Below are 23,716 nucleotides of genomic sequence, written 5' to 3'. Positions count from 1 at the left end.
TAACATGAAATCATGAATGTGGCCATTTTGTATTGTAAGCTAACGTTAGCTGAATTTGCTCGCAACATCTCAACGCAAGTAACAAAAAAGCTTGACAGGCATAGCAACGGTAACTATGGGGCGCAGGCTTAGTGAATGCTCAGTCTTTATAGGGTTACCCTGTTATTGCTGCCACAACCAAATGTCTATCTATCTCTCTTTCTGTAGTTCTGTTCCCCACACTTCATTTGTACGCTATTCTCAAACTTTAGCTCCTTCCATAGAGAACTGTCTCTCTTCTTCTCTTATACTGCTTTCCCTTTGCCACTTCCACACAGTTAGACCACATGTACAGTCTGAGGCCTGGATGCTACTGGGGCCTTTAATTATGAAAGATGTCCTCTCTTCTTCCTCTCTGAAATCTTTTTTAGCAACAGAAATCTTCTCTTTCATCGTACACCATCCTGTAATGTTCTTTTCCTTCTGTAAGGAAGAAGAACATGGTGGAACAACCAAAAAAGGATCTGAAGATCTGAGAAAGGACGAGTCAAATTTTTCTTTGCTGAAGTTTTTTTTTAACAATGCATGAAAATATGTCTGACCAGTGCTTGCATTCAGTAATAGGCCAAATCAAAACCATTGACATTGAGCCTTGTTTTTGGAAATGCGGCTTCTTGCATTAGCATGCACTAGCATGTCCTCTTGCAAGCTTGCATGCACAGACACAAACACACAGACACAGACACACACACACACACACACACACACAGACACACACACACAAACACACACACACACACACACACACACTTACTCTCTCTATACATCTTGCCTCCTCCGTTTGCCTATTCCAAAACTCACTGTTTTATATGTCTGGCATCAGTTTTTGGAGAGCCTTACTAAAAATGTAAATGTGCTTGCCTCACTTCATCTGGGCCAACTTTTATTACTGCATTACCAGTCACAGTGATAGCTGCCTTTTCACTGTGCCAGCCCAGCAGCCGCCATTGAAGATAACTGATTTCCCATTCTGCCATCTGCAAAATACATTAGTAGCAGTGTTAGCAGGACTAGCCCAGTCGTTAAGTCTCATTAAATCAGCAGAACATTCGGAATAATCTAGGGTTGTCACTAAACACTGGTAATGATGTGATAAATTCAATTGAGGTAAAGGAAAATAATGGAATGACAGAGAATACGTTAAAAGCAAGACAGGAAAATGAATGCTGGAATTCATCCAAATGAGCTACTGCACGTAATAAACCATAACTTCATCAAACCGTACAGTACTCTCTCTTTTCTGTCTTTGCACATATTTCTGTGTATGAGCTCATGAACATCCAGCCTCCTGTTGTGGCTCCCAGAGGAATCTGTAGACACCACCAGCACTTACTCATGTTTTATTTCTCAATCATCAATATTATAGATGTATGGCAATTCACCTATAATATTCAAACCCAAACATGTTTCACTGCTGGGTAAAAGTGTTTGGAGTCCCATCCCTCCAGATGGGGCATTACATTTAGAATTTAATCAATATAACCGGGTGATAACACTCTGATTGGGTGGTTACATACAGTATACATTCAGCAAAGCCTAGATGCAACTGAAGTAAAAAAAGGATTTCAGACTCAAGTCCACCGATACACAAACCCCGTATGATAGAAAGACAATATATGCTTCTCAATGTTTGTTTGAACTACATGTTTCCTGCATTACAAATACTGCAAACATCTAAAATGAAATTACAGGTCTAAGAAACTCCAAATCTTCACTCTCATGGGTAAAGCAATTTGTTTAGCCTTGGTTGCCATGCAGCTTCCAAGGATTTGAGCCCACAATTTAATGCATGCCATCAATTCAAAGCAGTTCAGATGTGTTTGCATGAGTAAAAATTGCCCAATGTGGATTGAGTTTCAAGCCACTGTGACTATTTGAGATTAGCCATGATGAGGGATGTATATTTTGTGTGGTGACTCAAATTTGGGAATAATGGGCATATGGCAGACTAATCAGAAACACCCCCGAGGGATGGATGAACCACTCCGAAGACTGAGTTGATGGAAAGGTGGGGCCTGATTTCTATACAGCAGATAAATGTAGGATTAGTGAGTAAAACTGGTTTCCCTTTGAGGAGACACAATTGAAGACAGTTCATACTGAGGACTCCACACATTTCCCCCCGTACCGCGGTCTCCTTCGATTCAGCGAAGAAATGCTCGGGGATTTTCTCTCTTCACTGCGGTTTAGGCCTCAAAGCATCTTGTTAAATTGTGACTCCAACTTTAATTGATGAGAGTAATTTGGGTTGGAGAGATTTTCAAATGCTTATGGTAGCTCAAATCAAGTTGGGGAACTTTCTAGGGATATGCGTTAATAACTTTTACAATAGGATTTTATAGCGTTGTTTTTCTGGACACGTTTCCGTGCATACTTGTTTTTGCCATTTTAGACAACAAAATACCAGCTTCAGTCTGCTTTTGGACCTTGATTGTAAAATTTGAACAATCAAAGTTTATAGAGATGCTTGTACTGTTGCCAAATGGATGGAAACCTTTCACACGAACATTTAACAGCAAAAAAAAAAAAATAGAGCATAACTTTTTACCACGTGTTTAGAAAAATCATACTTAAATTTAATGCTGCGTATACAATATGTTCCATTGTACACTTCCCACCTTGCCTTCCACCTGCATCTTCAAACAAAATGTTAACACACTAGGTGCAGTCAATCACGCTGAATGAAACAGGCTCGCACCTGGCCTTCATGCATGGCTTCTTTTCATTTGCCAAAGTACCCATTCATTATTTTTACAAAGATTATTTACAGCCCTGAATTTGGCATATAAAACAAAATCACATTTTGGCTCTTGATTTGCTTCATGGTGTTTATAATCCCCAACCACCCACTTATTACCAAGGACTTTAGCTCAATGCAATGTAATTGTTCACATCCAGAAGAAATAGTCAAACTGTGACAATGATTTGGCAAACATAGGGTAAAGGTAAGATGTTTACACTGTAAGCAATGTGTTGTCATCCAACTATGCAAACTTGAAGACACATACAGTACAGATACACACAGTAGCCCTTCTGTCTTACCCAAAACAAGTCAAATTAATTGCCTGGCCATGTAAGTGCGTGTCTTTTCGATGTGATATGTCATAGTCATCCTGTCTGACTCAATCCTTCCAACGGTTGTGCGTGTTGGTGGTTTTATTCTAAGAATGGCCACACTGCCACACAGTCTGGTGACACACAGTAGAGTGCAGCACACAGAGCAAAGGACTCCCGAATGGTCCTTTTCTAAACACACACACATTGCCAAATTGTAAATCATTTTAACATGTTGGACCTTTTTGCCATAAATTACATGTCAAGAGCTGCTGCTTCCGTTTTCCACCCAAAAAATGTCAGTGTAAAGTTTTCAAACTTTCATGTCTTTCAGTCATGTGGAAGAATGGTATGGTGTAGCATATTACCTATTAATTATAACTACAATCTCTCATGTTGTGTAATCCTTCCTATAAAGACTAGCTTTACTGTATTAAAACAAACTATCAATGTATTTTCTGAAGTGCCACTATTAAGTACCTCTTCTTGATTCATATGAACCATGGATGTTCATGCCTGTAATCATGTTCAGGTTGTCTCCTGTGTTAATCGAAGAAATTTGCCCCGCTAACCTCCGGCATGATAGATTGCTCTCAACCTACTGATGAACTGATGGTTTCTAACAGATGTTTAAACATGTCTGTAGGAATATGTCATGTGGTATATTACATAAGGTGTAAACAAGCGACACATTCAACCAGTCATCTATCCCTCCTTATCCTTGAAAGACCCTTTTTGGTATATATAGGTATGTCTGTGCATGTGTAATCAATATGTTAGCATGCTCACAACTTTTGTTTTGCAAGTATTCGTAAATGTAAGTATTAGACCAATAAAAAAATGTGACTTTAAGGCAGTGGATCACGAGAGTTACATGCATGTTCTTAAGTTAATGGCAAGCCATACAATAGTATTTGAAACATTTCACTCAAAGCCATCAATGTCATCCTCATTTTTACCGTAGAGTTATTAAGATTTATCATTTAGGCCATTTGCTTTAAACGATAGAAAATCTACTTTGTTTATGAGATATTACCCTCAAATTTCTCTGTTGCAGTTAACAGCTGGCTTGATTTTATTTAACAGTTGAAATCATTATGTGTGAGTTATATCGGAAGACTGTGGTCTCCACGTAATCCCCTCTCCCTGGAAAGCGTCAAATATACGTCCTCAGACTCCCACTCTCTGACAACACACAGCTTCATTGGGTGAACGCTTAACCAGAGCTGAGCATAATCTTTGAAGCCATTGTTCCAACCTGTGAGGGTGTAAGACCTTCAGTCACATGGGGACAATGAACAGTATGATTCATCATCTCATAAAAGACGACACCTGTGTGCACAGGCCACACTGTGCATGGCTCTAACCCTGTTCTAAAAAAACAGGCCACGACTACCTTTCCCGGATCCCACATCTAATTGTTTCTGTCATAACTGCTCTGATGATGGACACATATAATCCTGGAGTCCCCCGAAGGTCGGGCTTGGGTCCTGTGAGTCTCAGAGATAACGTGCCCTAAAGGTGTTGGAAGATGATGTACACAGACTCGGGTTTCAGCAGGCTGGCCTGGGAAAGGTTGATGGAGGCTCTGATTGATCCTGGAAACAGAGAAGCCTGTGGGAGAATTGTAATTGAACCTGGAACAGATGTTGAACAGTCCAGGAAGAATGTGGCTGTAATGAAGGTACAAAGCCTGAATGTCAATATTAAGCTAGATGAACCAGTTTTATTAAATGGCATTGGCAATGGTAGTTTTTTTGGCATATTAGATTGTTGTAGGCTGTGAAGTAACATTTACTCTGCAGAGGCAACGGGGTTCACTGTTCAAAAATGTATCAAACTATAATCCATACACTTTCTGAGGAAAACACATCTCAGCTAATCCAACAAGAAGCACAATGTGTTTCAAATGTACAAATGAACCACAAATAGCCAGTGCCAAACCCTCAACCCTCCCAAACTCCTGCACTAACATGACTATTTTTCTCAACTTGAACTGGGATAAACACTACTTCACATTTAAGATTCTGAAGGGAGCAAAACATTGATTCAACTCAAGCGACTGTAGGAAATGTCCTTTTTATAAAGGACTCAATAACCAAAACATAATAAAGCATAAGGTGTGCAGAAACACTATTGTTATTGTATTTATAATCAATTACATGCCGGTTATACTGTATCATTTCCATGTGTCCATACAGCATTATAGTCGTATTTAAGTACATTATGGAGGGAAACATCAAACTTTCTGAGTTATTATATATACTTAAGCAGAATGTTGATGTACTTATCACATACTACTAATCTTCATTGGAAAATATTCTACTTTTTACTCCCAATACATTTTGTAGCAGCTGTAGTTAGTACAATTGCAAAATCATATTATTAATTATTTGGACAGCAGTGGCTCAGTCTCTAGTGAGTCTCTTTTGAGTCCCAATCGGACCAAAAAAAGAGACTGGCATCCTCTTAGCTCGGGCCCTCTCTAGATGCATGTGCATTCTACCTGTATTCTGTATAGTGTGTATAACAGTGTGTCTTACAATGCATGTGCATGTGTTCACCTTCCTGTCTACTGTGTGTGTATTAAAAAATATAAGCCAGAGTGAAACCTGAATTTCTAATTAAAGGTTAATCTTCTTCTTTTTCTTCTTAATAGAGTACATCATTTATAAAGGTTGACATCTTATTGTAGACCAAGTTACCCAGCAACGTATAACGTAGTAAAACATAATCATTACTAGCTGCAACACTGAAGTGATGTACACTTTAATGCAACAATAATTAGAATACAATGATATGAAATGCATTATGCTGAAATGGGTCTGTCTGCTGTTTTTTAAAATTTTGATACTTAAGTACATGTTGCTTCTTCCCCCACTGATTGAATGAAACAGTGAAAATGGGTGTTGATTTTTTTGCATTTCCTTGGTTTAGGTAGAAAATATAGCAAAACAGATCACAGGTGATGTGTTAGATCAATCAACGTAAGCATTACAAATACAGTCTGGTGGCACAACACTGCCATCTGCTGATCCAAAAAGATATTGAAAAAAATTAAAAGAAATTTACAATCAGGTTTAATCACTCTTTTTTTTAAGAGTCTGGGTATTTATTTTGTTTTTTCAAACTACTTTTCTTGTCTGTCCACTCTGAAGCTCATGGTGACAACGTCTTCGATCCCAGCCTGCAGCTGATCATGCTCCTGCACGGCTGACACACCTTTAGGGGTCCCAGTCAGGATGAGATCCCCCTCCTCCAGGGTGATGAACTCGCTGATGTAGCTGATGAGATAGGGGATGGAGAAAATCATCTGGGAGGTGCAGCCGTTCTGCCGGATCTGGTCGTTCACCTTCAGCCACAGGGTCACGTTCCCCGGGTCAGGGATGCGCTCTTTGGGGATGAACTCGCTGACCGGACAGGAGGTGTTGAAAGCTTTGGCCATAGTCCACGGTAGACCCTTGGATTTGCACACATCCTGGACGTCCCGGGCTGTCATGTCCAAGCACAGAGCATAGCCTGCAACATGTTCCATAGCAGCAGACTGAGGGATGGCCGTGCCCCCTTTCCCGATCACCACTCCTAGCTCCACTTCATGATGCAGGTTGCTGGAATACAGTGGCACAAGGATTGAGGAGCCCTCTTTGACATATGCAGAAGGTGGCTTCAGAAACAGGATAGGCTCTGTAGGAATCGCATTTTTCAGCTCTTTAGCGTGGTCTGCATAGTTTCTGCCAACACAAATGATCTTTCTCCCCCATTCCCAGAATCGAGATATATTTCGTGCCGTCATTGAGGAGGAATGTGTCGGTTTTCAGCCGCTTTGAGGCTGTCAGAACCAGTGAACAGTCAACTAAACTTTGACTGACCCTGAAACGAATTTCTAACCTACGGCAAGCCTGAAAGGACTTTCAGTTAACGCGAAAATAATTTTAAAAAACAATGCATTTTAAATATATCAGTGCTCAATTAGAAAATAAATATCCTTTACATCAACCCGTTTGTACATTTACATAAGTGTGCGTGAACACATAGCTAAATAAGATTTATTTTCGTTTTTTACATTATTCACGATCCACTCCCCCATACTTGATTGGTCGAGCCTGTGAGGTTAAAGTTGAAGAGGAGACGGACGCGGAAATAAACCAAACTTTTCTGGTTTACTCTACGAATGAGATTAGCCTTTATCTGGTGTTGTTATGTTATTCAAGTCACTAGTAGGGAGTGCCTGCACTCTGCTTGGAGCAGCAACAGCGTTGAAATTTGGTAAGTTCCCACTACTTTACAGTACGTAAACATCTCTCTGAGCACGTTAGCTTGCGTAGTTATAGGATTGTTAACTTGTTACGGATGGTTAAGTTTGTTTTTGTTATGGTCGAAAAAGAGAGCTGTCACATGAACACATGAAGAGTTGTCGGAGCAAACATCTGCACCTTATTACATAACATCATCCTTAATAGTCAGGATAGGCAGTAGCTAGGTGGAAAACGTGTAATGCATTTTAAAAGTTAGCGTTGAAGCTAACATCGTTCACTTGGTTTTGGTGTTTTGTTCGCTTATAGGTTGACTACTTGACCATATTAGCATTCGTTTCCGGTTTGTGTGGCAGTATAAAATAAACACGTATCTAGGTTTAAGGGTCTCTGTTATAAAACCATTTAATTGTATTGCTATAGAACAGATTATGTTTAAAAACAGAGAGCGTCATCGTGTCAGTCTGCCAAATATTGAATTGTATATTCTTCTAATGAAGCACCTTTGGAAGTAAAGGCCCAGGCAGCTGCCCTCCTTCACAGCGCAGTGAGGAAGTCCTCTCTGGTGGAACAAGCAAACATGAAGATTGAACTTCTCCCAGCTCTCAGTGACAACTACATGTACCTTCTGATAGATGAGGAATCCAAAGAAGCAGCTGTTGTTGACCCTGTGGAGCCAATAAAGGTCCTTGCATTTTATATTATTATATTATATTGAAGTGCTCTTTAATTGATCACTTTTCTCACTATGTGTTCTGTATGTCTATTTTACATGATTTCAGACACAATTTTGTATAACTACCTATATTTAGATAGATAATCTCAATGCTTCCTACACTTATAATTGTATTATTTATAGGTTGTTGCCATTTAGTGCAAAACTCTGCACTCCAAAACTTACAATTGATAAACACATTTTTTGATCATGTAAATCAAAATTAAATAGCAAATGATCACATTCGAGAAGTCAGAAACAACACTGTAGGAAAACACACTATCTGCTTGATAGAGGTTTTAAACAAGTATCAAGATTATTGTTGAATCATTTATATTTTAATTGCATGATTGAATAATCGTATCACTGATTCAGTTTGACCCTCTAATGTTTTCAACAGGTTGTGGAAGCTGTGAGAAAACATGGTGTAAAACTCACAACAATTCTGACCACTCATCACCACTGGTGAGCTTCATTTTTTTTATACATAGTGTACACTGGCTACCATTTGACATGCATGAAACTACCCTTTGGCTGAATCAAAGAGTGGTAAGAATACACTGATTTATTTTCTCTCCTCAGGGATCATGCTAGTGGAAATGAAAAGATGGTTAGGTTAATGCCAGGGCTGAGGGTCTACGGAGGAGATAACAGAGTGGATGCAATCACAAAGAAGGTTTCTCATTCCAACAATTTAAAAGTAAGTCCATTAAACTGTATATTCTACACTCTAGAATAGATATAAATCCTCACCTGCCTGATGTTTGCTCACTAGTGTCATTCTTTCCCAGGTTGGGTCACTCAATATCAAATGCCTTTTTACACCATGTCACACAACTGGTCACATCTGCTACTATGTTACGAAAGAAAACAGCACAGAACCACCAGCTGTTTTCACGGGTATGTCAAATCCAGGAGATCAGATAACAGGCACAAACAAATACCAGGTGATAGTAGAGACAATGAAGTCTCTGACAAAGCTTTTAAATCTGTCAACTTTGACCAAAAAGTATTGATACAACAGCTTTAACAGGACAGCACTGCATCACCTGTGACCTTTTTTGATATCTCTTTTTTTTCCCCCATGCAGGAGACACGCTGTTTATGGCCGGTTGCGGTAAATTCTTTGAGGGTACAGCAGAGCAGATGTACAAAGCCTTGATAGAAATTCTCGGACAACTGCCTCCAGAAACTGTAAATGTCAATTCCCAATAAATATCAATATAAAGGGTATTATTGAAAGTCTTAATTTCATATCATGATAAAGTACACTCAAACTGTATGACTAAACTCGATGTGTTTTGTGATTTAAGCGTGTTTATTGCGGTCACGAGTACACCGTCAGCAATCTGAAATTTGCGCGTCATGTGGAGCCAGACAATGAAGTCATTCAGGAGAAGCTAGCATGGGCCAAGGTATTTAACTGATGTATCACATCATAGCAATCATTGCATCAATCAAATGATCAGCCTGTGAAAAAAGTGAAAATTAAAACAAATTTGCATCTGTGTTTTCTAGGAGAAATGCAGCAACGGGGAACCTACCGTCCCTTCCACTTTGGCAGAGGAATTCATGTTCAACCCTTTTATGAGAGTCAAGTATGTAAAGCACGATTAAATACTAGTTATTTACTGACAATCCATGTGTGTGTCTTAATAGTTTGTTTTGAGCTAATTCCTGTTATTTGTTAAATTCAGAGAGGAGTCTGTGCAAGACCACGTAAAGGAGACAAGCCCGATTGAAACCATGAGAAGTCTCCGGAAAGAAAAAGATGGCTTCCGGGTGCCCAAGGAGTGATTTCCAGTGTAGTCATGCTGAATGGTTCTTAACTGCTCAAAACACTGCAAGCTGACAGTAGTGCATTACATAAAATATCTACAACTCATCTTCAAACGCATATGGCTATAAACTTGTTTTAATTATATTTGGTTTGTTCGGATGAAATTGGTGTGGTAGTTTTAAGGAATATTTGGCTTTTAATTGGGTGCTTTAAATAAGGAAGTTCAATCCGGTGTAAATCTGAGTTTAAGAGTCTATTTAATGTTATTTTATAATATTAAATCAATGTTAAAACTACAATTGTAGTTTGTTTGTACAAAAGTTTTCAAATGTAACAACTTAAATATGACAGGGAGATGCTTGAGGAACAAATGTTGGAATGTGTAAAGTTTCTGTTAATTGCTAAACTAATTACTCATTAGTATACATGCTTTATTGAGGAAGGTTCACTTGTGACATTTCTTTTCATTTTAGCTTGAAAGTTATTTTGGTTGTTTTATTATGTAAAATTTGGCAGAATTTAATTTAAAGCATTATGTGAGCATGGCATTGTCTACGTGTACTACTGGTGTTGTTTTAACGTTTAGTTTTCAATATAGCAAATGCTCTTTTGCATGTAAAGTACAATCTAACAAAGAATATTGGATGGGGGGGAAAAAAGCAATAAAACCTGTTTATTTGAAGTCCTGCTTTCGTGTAGAATATGTTGGAGTATTGCAATAAAATATAATTACAACTATAAATTATGGGTATTTAACTACTAAATGCATTTTTGTATGATTAAGATGTCACCATTTTTTATAGAACGGTTCTATAATGTTGCACTCAAATTCAACAAAATTCAAATTCTACACATTTCTCAACGTGATTTGATCCTCACTTTGTGATTATAGTTGCACCACAGATTTAAGATGATTCAATCAGAAATATCTGTCTATCTGAATTCTGTTCGATGTATTCCATTAAAATGAATAAAACAAGTCTATAATTAAATAAAGTCTTTATTTTTTAATACACAATCATAAGGTTAAATAAACAAGGAATGATTATATTTAGCTCTGTTATTTCAGCTGCCACACAAATGTTTTACTATTTATACATTTGAAAGGACTATCAGCAGTATAAGGGCAAATGATCATGTTTGTATTATCTAAACCCTCCATCTTTCAATTTACCAGAAGTCACACTTATTTGGACGGTTCTGTGGTGTTACTCTTTGCTAATCATGGATTATAAAAAAAAGCTTTCTTCACCACTTCATGATAAGTCCATTAGTCATCTTCTCCACAGTGTGGTATTGTGTGTGCAGCAGCTCTTTGGCTCTCTCCTCCCCTACACTGTGCAGCCACGACTGGTACAGCTCTGCCACACGGGTATCCTCTTCTGGCGATAGTGGGCGCTCTGCCTTGTAAAGATCCTCGACCTTCTGGAGAATCTCCTTTGGGTTCTGACCAGGTAAGGGCTTCACCTGTCCTCCGCCATTTAGACAGCCTGAATAATAACAAGAGGTAAGGGTATTCATGCTAAGATTATTGCTTTAAAATGCTTGCAAACATCATATTAGTAGTGCAGTGCTTATTGTTGTCTTGATTTGGCCAATATATGGAGCAAAGATGCACAGGCACAAATAAAGGAAAAGTTAACATCCCAGTTTACCTGACGGACATGCCATTACTTCCACAAAGTGGTAAGGCGACTTCCCCCTCTTGAGTTTCTGCACCAGGTTCTGGATGTTGCGGAAGCCGTATGTGGAAGCAAAGCTCAACTGGACAACTCCATCTTTCTCTAAAGTCACTTCCTGGAAGTCTTTATTCCTGTGGCAGGGGTTGGAAAGGGGTCGAACGGGTAAACAGGGTTAGCAGAACATTCTATACACAAGCCAAGTAGGCCAATGCAAATCATTTTTATACAGATAATTGGCCCTTAAAAAGTATCTTAAACGTGTATTCGTACTGGACTGAGGATTGACTGTTCCACAAAATGACCACCAAGCATGAGACAGACTCACCTGAGGGTTTTGTAAGTGAGCTCCTTAACCTCCTCTCTAAACAACTGCTTGGCAGCGTAGGTGAAGACATGATGGAGGTAACCCCCTGACCCACTCCCAGAATGGCTCAGGAACTCACTTTCACTCACATTGCTGAACCTGGGTCAAGAACAATATGTAATGTGTGAGTTCCTCTATTCTTCTGGGATACTGCTATGGCTAAAAAAAAAACATCATAGGACTTACATTGTATCTAGGGGAGCAGGTTCCACATCGTTCAGCGATACATTTTTCTCCTCCAGCATTTTTTGAACCTCTCCTACAGGACAAATGAGGGAAGAATAATAAGAGAAGATGCTCCATTTTCATAGAGACACAGAGTATCATCAGAGTAGTTACTGTACCAGATGTTATGACACAGTCTACTTCTCGAGTCTCTGCTTCATTTAGGTAGAAGTCTGGCCTTGAGGCCTCAAGTTTCTTGTCAAAGCAGGGCATTACTGCCACATGGTAGATCTGCTGTGGAGTCAGCCCCTAGCAACACACAATATACACAGATCAGTGTCAATTCAAAATTTAATGAATTAAAAATACTATCCAAATTCGAGATGTGCAGACCTGTTGTTCAGCAAAATAGCCTTTAACCAGAGAACCCATCATCTGCTGGGGGGAGCGAGTGGTACTAATGTAAGGAAGGATAAACTCCCCATGGGTCTTCTCTGCATAGCAAATCCAACCTGAGTAACACACACACAAACACATTTACATACAGGTGAAATGGGAGATGTTTAAGCAAACATTGAAATCATATATACATCTAGTTAGTATTATCTCACTAAAGTACAATGCAGACAAATGAGGATGACACACTTCAAAAATGCTTAGCATGGTCAGGACCCTCCAACATGATACATCAAGGATTTATATTGGAATACCTGGACAGGCCGATGTCAGCATGGGCAGAGACTTGCTGTCCTGCTCTTTCCTATGGAAACGCTCCACAAACTCTCTCTGGCTCTCTAGCAGGCTGAAGGTCCGACTAAAGCTTGTGTCAAAAACATGATGAACCCCTGCAATAACGATAATAATCTTTAGTGATTTAGCTTTAATCAACCTCTCATTTAAATGTACAGTTTTTCTTTGAGTTGTATGACTTAAGTAGAAGACATTTTTTTGAACTCACCAATGCCTTTAAAGAAAGAAGTAAGCCTCCTGCCTGCCTCAGTACTGCTGAGTTCAAAGTGTGCAGCGATGGAGGCTCTGGACTGCGGTGACACTGACACCACCACCACCTTATGCTCTGCATCATTGGCCTGTGAAGGGAGTCATATATACAGTGAAACCCCAAATTCTCACATTCCAAAGGCTGCAAAAGCATAGTAACCAGACACATACTACACAAGCATTCTAACATATCTGTTGATCTCTACCTTGTTGTTTTGAAGCACTTTTAGGAGCTCCTCATGGCTTTGCTGTGTGATAAGGACGCTCTCAGCTGAGGTGATGCAGCCACTGCAGGCCAAACAGTCATTCAGTGTGATCTTTGCTTTCTCCAGCTTCTGTTTCCCTCCATCCTGCAAATATGAGATGAATGGGTTCAAGGTAAACACTGGTGCAACACCTATATTTTACGCAAAGTTTATGTTTCGGTCCCGATACGAACCTTGTTGACCTGGACATAACTGCCATCATCTTCTATCTGAATTTTGGCCACAGATTTGCCATGTTTTTTTTCTATTTTCACAGGTTTGACGCATTCCTAAAAAGCAGAAACAACACTTTTAAACAAACTTCAACATACTAAACTTTAATTATTTTGTATAAACTTTATAAAGACAGCTATTCATAACACCATCCAAATGCCCCTAACTGAATTGAGAAAGAACAACAAAAGGAAGGGTAATTAATAAATAAAACAAAAAATTAAAACGTTTCTGAGGTCAACACTAGGAGTTTTAGATCAATATTTCTAGACAGATTTAACAGACGTTGAATTTGTATTTCTTTAAAAGACCCCAGGAAATGACTCGATTCTTTCCAAGGGTTAGGAAACAAGAGTCAAAAACACAAATGATCAACAACGTCACATCATTGCGCTTATGGCAGGTGACTAATCTTAATAATGTAAACAGGCGAAAATACCTGGTCTTTAGTTACCAAGGACATTCAATGAGAGCAAAACTACAAGCTGTATTGCTATATTCTCTATTGAGCTAAAGTAAAACCTAACTTAATCCAGAAAAAACAAGTTATTGCCTGTTAGCTAACTACCTCAAACTCTGTCATCGTAGCTACATAAATGCTAACATTAGCAGCAAGCTAACTACGTAGCAAATTTCGATTATCAACGCTGGCTGTTTATGCGACCATTAACGGTTAAAGAATAAGTCAACAGTGCTTTATGGCGAATTTTTGTCAAGCGTTTATTATGTATTTATTACAAATGTTAAAAGTGTGTTCTACACAGCAGTACTGACATGACATCTAACAGATACTGACATATATTTGAGTACGTTTTCGCCATCTACTGCTTTTATATGGGGCGTAAATCATTAGTCTCAAAGATGTAATTTAACAATACGTATTATTAATAACTTAAAATGTAATATTAACACAACTACCTGAGAGGGAGTGATAAAATCATCGAGATCTGTCAACTGCAGCACACCGCTAAAGCGAGAAGCCATTTTTTACTGCCGTAAAGCGTTTGTTGTTTACTGTTGTGTCGTGAATAGTTATCCTTGATTCAACTCCAACATTGACAAACCTCCCTGTAAACCAACTGTTGAAATGATTTCCTGTCATCTTTAACAGTATGGACTTAATGATCTTGTACAGCCTCCTTGTTTCTCTGAGCAAGTTAACCTGCATGAAAAGTTACGGTATCAACATTAAATATGTTTTCTAACTGTGAAACTGCAAATTGATCCCTGGTATGGCCTCCAGTTCATATCTTTGTGTGTTGGTTAACCATTTTCTACCATTACTAAATAAACATTTATATTTAGGGATCCTTTGAGGGGGAAAATGCAATATTATCCACTAATCCCCCTCAAATCAATGTTTCTGACCGAACCTTTGTCCACATCCTGATGTAACTTTATCAACTGTAAAAGCCTCTAAGTCAATATTAAATGCCTTAGGTATTCTGCACAAATAACAAAGTAAAACAATGTAACATATCCATCCCCAAAATAGGTAAAGTAACATAACATGGAGCCTCACAATATTTTCTTTTCTTTTCTGTGATTTAGACTCTTTATCTACATAAATTGAAATGTTATCTCTGTAGGTTACTATGAGAAAGTGTAGACAGTAAGACCAAAATAAAATGCATTATTTCTTGACCTGCACAGTGGCTTTCGGGGCCCTTAATAAAATGAGTATGTATGTAGTGTGTAGCTGTATATGTATGCAATGGTTCTGCATACTCCACAGATGAAGAGCAGTTGTGCTTGAAGTGGACATTAGAGCCCTACAGTGTGCGGCAAATACATTGTTTATTCCATTGCTCCTTATCTGTCCCACACTTGAATATATTAAGAGACAACTCAGGAAATTCAGTGGTATTTTTACTTTTGGATACGTTTTCAATGTTTCTATAAGCACTTCTCTGTTATTCATCTTAGAAGCTGCTGCATTGAAGCTGCAGATGCAGATACTGTTTGAAGGATGTTGACAAAAATATATTCGTACTATCACTAAGAAAGATTGTTAAAAATTAGTTTGTTTAATAATTTAATCATCCATTAAAATCCATATACAGTATAAAGGGATAATAAGAAGCCAAATATGTCATTTGTATGTATATAAATGTATTTCTGACCATTTGAATAGCGTTTAGAAAATACGTCAGACATGCATTTATAAGAACAATTCGATCAAAGTATTTTTTGTTCTCTCCTGTATCAGTTAAAAATATAATGATACGAATAAAACAGTTTAAATGAAATAGATGCATACAATATCTATAAAATAAAAATATCGGATGAAGATGACATAAAATAAGAAGTTATCATACATTTCTTGTCATATAGATCCATGTCTTTCTTGAAAACATGAAAGTCAGTTTTTATTTTTAGCATATACTATAATGAATGTAACACATTGCATTTTAAAAATATGATTTATTAGAATATACTCTTTTACATACATTGTATTGAACTTTAAACAAACCCATTTCCAGTAGAAGTTCCAAATCATACATATTATTATCCAAGAGAAATCATAATTTAACAAAAATAAAATCTTTCTTGTTGTCTTCCCTCTATCTATCATAAGAGGCGCCCTTGTGTTGTTATGGCTACGCGGTCGTAAATCCGCCATGTTTTTGCTCCTTTATAGCTGCGTTGCGACAGAGACGGAGACATGAATGTAGAAAATAATCATACGGCAGAAACAGAGAGGGAGCAAACGACGGACGGCAACGAGACGATCACCATCCAGACAACACTGGGAGATGAAGGTTTATCCTCTAACTGAATCAAGACTGATATATTTATAGATATTGTGTTTGGGCCTAGCTCACTTCCTCCATCGTGAAATGTTGCTAGCAGCTAACTGCCATTAGCAACAACATTAGCTAGTTGTTGTCCCGCTGCAGTTTTACTTAATTAGAAGTCCACTCAGTCAGCAGTTTACACCAGCTAGGTGGCACAGATACTTAACAAAGTTTTATGATTCTGTATGTGCATCTCTCTTTGCCTGTCAGATGAAGATGTGCACAAATGTGGACGCTGTCAGACCGAGTTCTCCACGCTGGAGGCTTTCATCCAGCACAAACTGCAACAAAACTGCAAACGTGTGGAGACCAACCAAGAGGTATGAACTGTGATGTGTGTGTTTTAATATCCAGTTAACACTTTAAACTGCAGCATCAAATACATCTATATTTCACCAGGTTACTGCAGCCAATGGAAGTTCTTGTTCAGAGGTGAAAACAGCTAAAGGTGCATCCTCAGATGAGCGAGTGAAGATCACTAACGGTGGGTGAACATTAAGACTGCATCTAAAAGGTTATCATCATATTTATTGTTTGTTTTAACCAACCATCAGTGCAAAACCCAAAGATATACTGTTCACTACAATTTTTAAGACAAAGAAAAGCATTGAATCCACATATTTGTGAAGCTGAGATGAGCAAATGTTTATTATTTTTGCTTAAGCATTGACTTAAGTGTAAATTACTTAAACATAATTTGTATTGCTCCATTCGTCATTTAATTGGTTCAACCTGTAAATGACACTCTCCATTGGGACTAAATTGTTATTTGTCTTTATTTCACACAGATGAAAGCAGTGGTACTTTTGGCCGAGGTCGAAGGAAGAAAACCGTTTCACTCAAAGTCAATGACCAATCCGATGGGACGGAAGGATCGTTATCTGACAATGCTGAGAGTGACAAGTCTGTTGTTTACAAAGTCAACCAGGAGGGACGCTACATTTGCCAACTTTGTGACAAGACATTTAAAACTGTGAGTCCTACAATTCATTTGTGTGTGACTGAGGACCTGTGATCAGATTTCCTTGTCAGAAATCTTTTCCATTAATAATACCAGACTGTGTATTTATTACACTTTATTTTGCCATTGCTTTCTTTATGATATGTTCTATTTCTACCCACAGACAAACATCTTGAGAACTCACATGAAAACGCACAGTGACCAGAAGAACTTCTCATGTGACCTATGTGGAACTTCCTTTCGCACAAAAGGCTCCCTGATTCGTCACAATCGTCGTCACACTGGTACAGACAGTAAACAAAGACTGTTTGTGTTTTGAATCCATGTCTTCTAACACATTTCATTGTTGACCATTTTCCTCCTGTTTTCTTACAGATGAGCGGCCGTATCGCTGTAACCTATGTGGCCAGTCCTTCAGAGAGTCAGGCGCCCTCACCAGACACCTTAAGGCCCTCACACCCTGCACAGAAAAGATCCGCTTTGTTCAGTACAAGGAGATCTTGGTCGGCAAAGATGGCATGCAAAAAGGTTGGATTTACACAGCAGCTGTTGATACTGTGACAAGTATACAGTGGGGCAAAAAAGTATTTAGTCAGCCACCAATTGTGCAAGTTCTCCCATTTAAAAAGATGAGAGAGGCCTGTAATTTTTATCATATGTATACCTCAACTATGAGAGACAGAATGAGAAAAAAAATCCAGGAAATCACATTGTAGGATTTTTAATGAATTAATTGGTAAATTCCTCGGTAAAATAAGTATTTGGTCACCTACAAACAAGCAAGATTTCTGGCTCTCACAGACCTGTAACTTCTTCTTTAAGAGGCTCCTCTGTCCTCCACTCATTACCTGTATTAATGGCACCTTTTTGAACTCGTTATCAGTATAATAGACACCTGTCCACAACCTCAAACAGTCATACTCCAAACTCCACTATGGCCAAGACCAAAGAGCTGTCAAAGGAGACCAGAGACACAAGTTGTAGACCTGCACCAGGCTGGGAAAACTGAATCTGCAATAGGTAAGCAGCTTGGTGTGAAGAAATCAACTGTGGGAGCAATTATTAGAAAATGGAAGACATACAAGACCACTGCTAATCTCCCTCGATCTGGGGCTCCACGCAAGATCTCACCCCGTGGGGTCAAAATGATCACAAGAACGGTGAGCAAAAATCCCAGAACCACACGGGGGGACCTAGTGAATGATCTGCAGAGAGCTGGGACCAAAGTAACAGAGGCTACCGTCAGTAACACACTACGCCGCCAGGGACTTAAATCCTGCAGTTCCAGACGTGTCCCCCTGCTTAAGCCAGTACATGTCCAGGCCCGTCTGAAGTTTGCTAGAGGGCATTTGGATGATCCAGAAGAGGATTGGGAGAATGTCATATGGTCAGATGAAACCAAAATAGAACTTTTTGGTAAAAACTCAACTCGTCGTGTTTGGAGGAGAAAGAGTGCAGAGTTGCATCCAAAGAACATCATACCTACTGTGAAGCATGGGGGTGGAAACATCATGCTTTGGGGCTGTTTTTCTGCAAAGGGACCAGGACGACTGATCCGTTGAAAGGAAAGAATGAATGGGGCCATGTATCGTGAGATTTTGAGTGAAAACCTCCTTCCATCAGCAAGGGCACTGAAGATGAAGCGTGGCTGGGTCTTTCAGCATGACAATGATCCCAAACACACCGCCAGGGCAACGAAGGAGTGGCTTTGTAAGAAGCATTTCAAGGTCCTGGAGTGGCCTAGCCTGTCTCCAGATCTCAACCCCATAGAAAATCTTTGGGGGGAGTTGAATGTCCGTGTTGCCCAGCGACAGCCCCAAAACATCACTGCTTTAGAGGAGATCTGCATGGAGGAATGGGCCAAAATACCAGCAACAGTGTGTGAAAACCTTGTGAAGACTTACAGAAAACGTTTGACCTCTGTCATTGCCAACAAAGGGTATATAACAAAGTATTGAGATGAACTTTTGTTATTGACCAAATACTTATTTTCCACAATAATTAGAAAATTAATTCTTTAAAAATCCTACAATGTGATTTCTGGATTTTCTTTTCTCATTCTGTCTCTCATAGTTGAGGTATACCTATGATAAAAATTACAGGCCTCTCTCATCTTTTTAAATGGGAGAACTTGCACAATTGGTGGCTGACTAAATACTTTTTTGCCCCACTGTCTGTGCTAAAGAAAGTAGCTTGATGGTCCGCTATTCTAAGTAAATGGATAAAAATGGTTATTTTTTGATCAAAGCAAGTGTGAGATTTAAAAATAGATTTAGAATATCTATGGGAGTGAAAATCCAACAAATCCCTGACAGGTCTGTGTGCATTTTACAGGAGTCGATGATGCAGTGGCAGGCCAGCAGCAGCAGGAGGTGGTGGTTCTGGAGCACCAACCAGAAGAGGAGGAGGAGGAGATGGTAGAGGCTCAGACTGCTGTGGTCAGTGTGGTAGAGGCTGGTTCCCAAGAGGTCCTCCATCAGGTCCACTTCACAATGGAGGTGAATGGAACAACGCAGGAACAACAGGTTAGTAGAGAAATGGTGCCAGTTTGGTCCTGCTGTTACCAATCAAATACAGACAGACCACATTTTCCATAATACATTTTCTTACATTTCTGCAATGAAAAAGAAAAGCGTTATAGAGATTTAGTATGAGACGATTAAGCCTGTAGTAGCTGTCCTCTAACCTTTTCTGTTTTCTTTTGCCTGTGGCCAGGTTGTAGTAGAGCAGTCTCAGGCTGAAGCCCTGGCCGCGGCTGCAGCAGCTGGAGACAACCTCATCTGCCAGGCCATCATCAACTCTGGCATTGCCCTGGAGACAGAGGAAGCCGTGGTTGAGGAGACAGAGGAGGCAACTGAGGAGATGGATAAAGACCTTTCTGACTGCCCTGATGCTGATGAGAATTTCACTGAGATCCATATTAAAGAAGAGTTTGAGATGGAAACTGAGGTAAGGATAAGAGTGATAATGGTATTGACTTTGTGAAAAGGGTTCAACTTCTTTCCCACACTGCAATGTTTTTTTCAACATTTTCTTCTTTTTCAAATATTAGCTTTTCATCATTTTTAATTACTTAAGAGATGACTCTTTATTAAAGACTTAAATAGTAGAATAAGTAAAAAATAATGTTGCACCTGAGCTGTAAAGAACTGACCATAATGTCATTTGACTTTAAGGACGAATGATTAATAATTATTCAACATTTTCATTTGTTTTTATTAAGGTTAAGAAACAGAAAAACTGAACTGAATGTCTTGTTGTCTGCTTTTGATTCTTTTGCAGGAGGCAGGTGATGGTCAAACATCTCCCAGAACACACAAGTGTCCACACTGTAGTCGCTCTTTCAAGGGGCTGAATTATTTCCGCTTTCATGTCAAGGGCCATCTGGGTAAGTCCAAAACTATTATTCATGACTCACAGCATCACTGTTTGCTTCCTTCCTAAAATCCTTGTGAAATCAGAAGAAAGCACTTTATGTCTCAAACTAAATATGTCACCTTCTCTGTTTATCTTTTCTCTTTGTGCAGGTTACAAGCCTTTTAAGTGCACGCTTTGCCACAAAGAGTTTCTGACTGGTTACCTGCTAAAGAAACACATGGAAGTCCATGTCAGTGAGAGGAGGTACAAGTGTGGGGAATGTGGCAAGCTGTACAAAACCATTGGACATGTACGTGAGCACATGAGGGCCCACTCTGATGAAAGACCCTACCGCTGTGCAAGATGCAACAAGGGGTACAAAACCAAGGTGATTTTTGTAGATATTTGTCTTTTTGTTGTATTAATCTCACAGCTTTTATTTATATTATTCCATTTTTCTTCACCAAGTTATCATTCATTGATGTATTTCTATGTCTTGCTCAGAACGCCTTGCAGGTGCATCAACGGACCCACGGTGATGAGAAGCCTTATGTCTGTCAGTTCTGCCTGAGAGGCTTCAGGGAGAAGGGTTCGTTAGTGCGACATATCCGCCATCACACCGGAGAGAAGCCTTTCAAGTGCTCAAAGTGCGGGCGGGGCTTTGCTGAGCATGGGACTCTGAATCGGCATATGCGTGCGAAAGGTCTGTGTACCTGACAGATCCCAAAACTTGAAGAACAAATGCATTTGCTGACGCAGACAAACATAATAACGCCTCTTATTTCTCACCAGGAGGCTGCCAGAAGGACGACTCCAGTGAGCAGCAGGATGTGGAAACAGAGGAGCAGGCGTCAGTAAATGGCCTCGCTACGGCAGCCATCATCTCAGAGGATCCTCATGCTGTCCTGGTGGAGTTCTCCTCAATGGTGGCCAACACACAGGAGTACATCATCAAGGTGACGCACAGGGAAGCAGGGTTAAGAGAAAGTGGTGTTCTCCCCTCAATCAGAGTTTAATGTGTGAATCATAATTCATGCTTTTTCTAGATAACACCTGTTTATGTAAACAATATGTCACAGGAGGTGTTTTTGATAGCAGAATATGTGCTGTTACGTCCCTGATTCAAGTGTAAATTGAATGGTTTGCTGATGAGAACAAATTACTTCATACCTTCCTTTGCAAAGTGTGGATACTTCATGCTTTGAACACATGTTACAGGCCTGTTAAAGAGGAACTCTTGATTGTTGGTAGTAGCAGATATTTATAGTTCTTGCAAATTCTACAGTAGAAAAAACAAATATATACAACAATGCTTTTTTTTAAACAAAGGAAAGGAAAATAACTCTTGACTGTTAAGATAAATGTTCCAAAATACAGTATGCAGGTTTGATCCAGGGCTGCAGGAAACAACGGGTTGAAAGTTATTGATTGTGAAAGAGGCTCGACAAAGTATTATCTCCAAAACTGCACACTGTTAAAAAGTAAACAACTGAAGACAAGACCCGAAGACCTCTTATTGTTATCGATTTGTGAATGAAAACTAATGGACTTAACTACTGGTAGACTATGTTGGTGACTGCAAGTTACACTTTACTTAAATAGCATGAATAAACAATGTCTCCAAAATGTAGAGGGGGTTGTGCTCATTATTTGTTTGAAGGTTCTTACCATGACTATATTTAGAACACGTATTGAATTAAATACTCTTTATTAATACTTCCTAACATTCTGTTAGTATTTGTGATTGACTTTATTTCTCTCATTCCTTTCAGACTCAAACCGATGAGGATGTGCAGGAAGAAGAGGTTACACTCATTCAAGACAGCCAAAATGAGGTCAGTATAAACACTCGCATCCAAAATGAGATCTGTAGAGTTTATAGCAGCTGCAGAGCGTGGGAATAAAGGGATCTGATAAGGACTGTTAATTGTGTTTTAATTATCTCCTACCTCTTTCCTATCAAACCTCTGCCTGTCAGATGGGAAACACCATCATGAAAGTGGTGCAGCAAATCGTCAGCCAGTCGCAGGCCGCCGGCAACACGGGCAGCCACCAGATCATCGTGCGCAATGTGGCGATGAACGAGGAGGGCGCCTCCATCTCCGACTGTGGTGACACCATCACCATCGCTACACCCGAGAGCCTGACGGAGCAGGTGGCCATGACTCTGGCCTCTGCCATCAATGACGGAACGCTACTGGCCAGGGCGAGTACCGTGGAGACTGCAGACGGGACAGTTACTATGGTTACAACAGAGGAGACAGTGGAGGAGGGAATACACATGGTGCAGCAGCAAGAGGAATACGTCATCACCTCCCCAGAGGAGGTGGAGATACAGACTGTCATTGTATGATCAACGGGGTTACTAACTATGGACTGACACATTTGGCTGGACTTCCCCTGTAGCCGTTAACTGTAGAGTTTGTGTGAGGTTTGATAACAAAACAAAGGCCAAAGTGTTTCTAAAGTTTATGGCTCCAGAAATAGAAGAAAGGATTATCTGTGTGGAACCTGAAGAATGAGTGTGCATGAGGACTATCATGTTTTGAGTTTTTGTTCATTGGTTTACTTAAATGAAGCACTGCATTCAGTATGCCTGCTATTTTATGATCTTTTAGGGGCATACGTCTTAAAATGAGTCCGTTTTCTATTTCGAAGGCCTGAGGTGATACAAACTGAACATTCTTTGCCTTTGTTGTTGTAGCCTGGTGTCCTTTATTTGCTGCAGTCAAAAACTGAAATTTCTTTGTGTTATACTACCTAAATCGGCATCATTCCGCATTGTTGCTGCTCTCAGATCTTCTTTTCACCTTCAAGTTGAAATATGATGCCTTTTGAAGACGGACCGATCAAAAACTGTGGCGTGTGCCTGCCTGTTTAAGGAGATCACTACCCTCCCATATTGCGGTTTTAAATAATAGCGCATCTTTAAGCATGATACACCAGAAACTAAAATGTGTTCAGTTTACTCGAGCAGAGTTTGCATTAAATATATGCTATTTTCTTATACAGGTGGCTTTCATTTATCTTTCTTGCTATCCAGATTTTTGTCTGACCTTTCAGTGTGTGA

General features: G+C 39.4%; 4 protein-coding genes across 5 annotated transcripts; 2 read left to right on the top strand and 2 right to left on the bottom strand.

The window, feature by feature from the left end:
• Window positions 1–5,846: 5,846 nt before the first annotated feature.
• fahd1 (fumarylacetoacetate hydrolase domain containing 1) lies at window positions 5,847–7,029 on the bottom strand. The gene has a single exon (XM_063903508.1). The coding sequence runs from the start codon at window positions 6,884–6,886 to the stop codon at window positions 6,224–6,226; it is 663 nt and encodes a 220-aa protein (XP_063759578.1). The 5' UTR covers window positions 6,887–7,029; the 3' UTR covers window positions 5,847–6,223.
• Window positions 7,030–7,179: 150 nt separating this feature from the next.
• hagh (hydroxyacylglutathione hydrolase) lies at window positions 7,180–10,523 on the top strand. Its single transcript, XM_063903507.1, has 9 exons — window positions 7,180–7,359; window positions 7,847–8,031; window positions 8,462–8,526; window positions 8,644–8,761; window positions 8,853–8,961; window positions 9,152–9,255; window positions 9,375–9,476; window positions 9,580–9,659; window positions 9,759–10,523. The coding sequence occupies exons 1-9, from the start codon at window positions 7,293–7,295 to the stop codon at window positions 9,856–9,858; spliced, it is 930 nt and encodes a 309-aa protein (XP_063759577.1). The 5' UTR covers window positions 7,180–7,292; the 3' UTR covers window positions 9,859–10,523.
• Window positions 10,524–10,823: 300 nt separating this feature from the next.
• On the bottom strand, window positions 10,824–14,578 carry narfl (nuclear prelamin A recognition factor-like). The gene is made up of 11 exons (XM_063903506.1): window positions 14,449–14,578; window positions 13,491–13,586; window positions 13,258–13,401; window positions 13,011–13,140; window positions 12,763–12,897; window positions 12,446–12,564; window positions 12,232–12,361; window positions 12,074–12,146; window positions 11,849–11,986; window positions 11,497–11,654; window positions 10,824–11,331 (listed from the first exon to the last, which is right to left on the bottom strand). Exons 1-11 carry the CDS (start codon window positions 14,512–14,514, stop codon window positions 11,090–11,092), a joined length of 1,431 nt encoding a protein of 476 aa, XP_063759576.1. The 5' UTR covers window positions 14,515–14,578; the 3' UTR covers window positions 10,824–11,089.
• A 1,537-nt stretch (window positions 14,579–16,115) lies between these two features.
• e4f1 (E4F transcription factor 1) lies at window positions 16,116–23,653 on the top strand. Of its 2 annotated transcripts, none has more exons than XM_063904455.1 (14): window positions 16,116–16,292; window positions 16,539–16,648; window positions 16,728–16,812; window positions 17,117–17,301; window positions 17,453–17,573; window positions 17,665–17,817; window positions 19,624–19,814; window positions 20,005–20,238; window positions 20,572–20,677; window positions 20,817–21,034; window positions 21,151–21,349; window positions 21,442–21,602; window positions 22,419–22,481; window positions 22,625–23,653. In XM_063904455.1, the coding sequence occupies exons 1-14, from the start codon at window positions 16,196–16,198 to the stop codon at window positions 22,997–22,999; spliced, it is 2,298 nt and encodes a 765-aa protein (XP_063760525.1). In that variant the 5' UTR covers window positions 16,116–16,195; the 3' UTR covers window positions 23,000–23,653. The 2 variants fall into 2 exon arrangements, with proteins under 2 accessions (XP_063760525.1, XP_063760524.1); XM_063904454.1 differs by having other exon boundaries at window positions 21,439–21,602.
• Window positions 23,654–23,716: the final 63 nt, after the last annotated feature.

The sequence above is a fragment of the Eleginops maclovinus genome, chromosome 16 (assembly GCF_036324505.1).
Source record: "Eleginops maclovinus isolate JMC-PN-2008 ecotype Puerto Natales chromosome 16, JC_Emac_rtc_rv5, whole genome shotgun sequence".
NCBI lineage: Eukaryota > Metazoa > Chordata > Actinopteri > Perciformes > Eleginopidae > Eleginops > Eleginops maclovinus.
The sequence above is the reverse complement of the archived record's forward strand: the minus strand, read 5'-3'. Positions and strand labels throughout refer to the sequence as shown.

Coding starts and splice junctions, on each gene's coding strand:
- fahd1 (XM_063903508.1), bottom strand. CDS start 6,886: ATGACGGCACGAAATATATCTCGATTCTGGGAATGGGGGAGAAAGATC.
- hagh (XM_063903507.1), top strand. CDS start 7,293: ATGTTATTCAAGTCACTAGTAGGGAGTGCCTGCACTCTGCTTGGAGCA. Junction 8,762..8,852: donor CTCATTCCAACAATTTAAAA/GTAAGTCCATTA, acceptor ATTCTTTCCCAG/GTTGGGTCACTCAATATCAA. Junction 8,962..9,151: donor ACCACCAGCTGTTTTCACGG/GTATGTCAAATC, acceptor TCCCCCATGCAG/GAGACACGCTGTTTATGGCC.
- narfl (XM_063903506.1), bottom strand. CDS start 14,514: ATGGCTTCTCGCTTTAGCGGTGTGCTGCAGTTGACAGATCTCGATGAT. Junction 13,587..14,448: donor ATTTTATCACTCCCTCTCAG/GTAGTTGTGTTA, acceptor TCTGCTTTTTAG/GAATGCGTCAAACCTGTGAA. Junction 12,898..13,010: donor TTCTTTCTTTAAAGGCATTG/GTGAGTTCAAAA, acceptor TCGTTATTGCAG/GGGTTCATCATGTTTTTGAC.
- e4f1 (XM_063904454.1), top strand. CDS start 16,196: ATGAATGTAGAAAATAATCATACGGCAGAAACAGAGAGGGAGCAAACG. Junction 16,813..17,116: donor GCGAGTGAAGATCACTAACG/GTGGGTGAACAT, acceptor TATTTCACACAG/ATGAAAGCAGTGGTACTTTT. Junction 22,482..22,624: donor TTCAAGACAGCCAAAATGAG/GTCAGTATAAAC, acceptor TCTGCCTGTCAG/ATGGGAAACACCATCATGAA.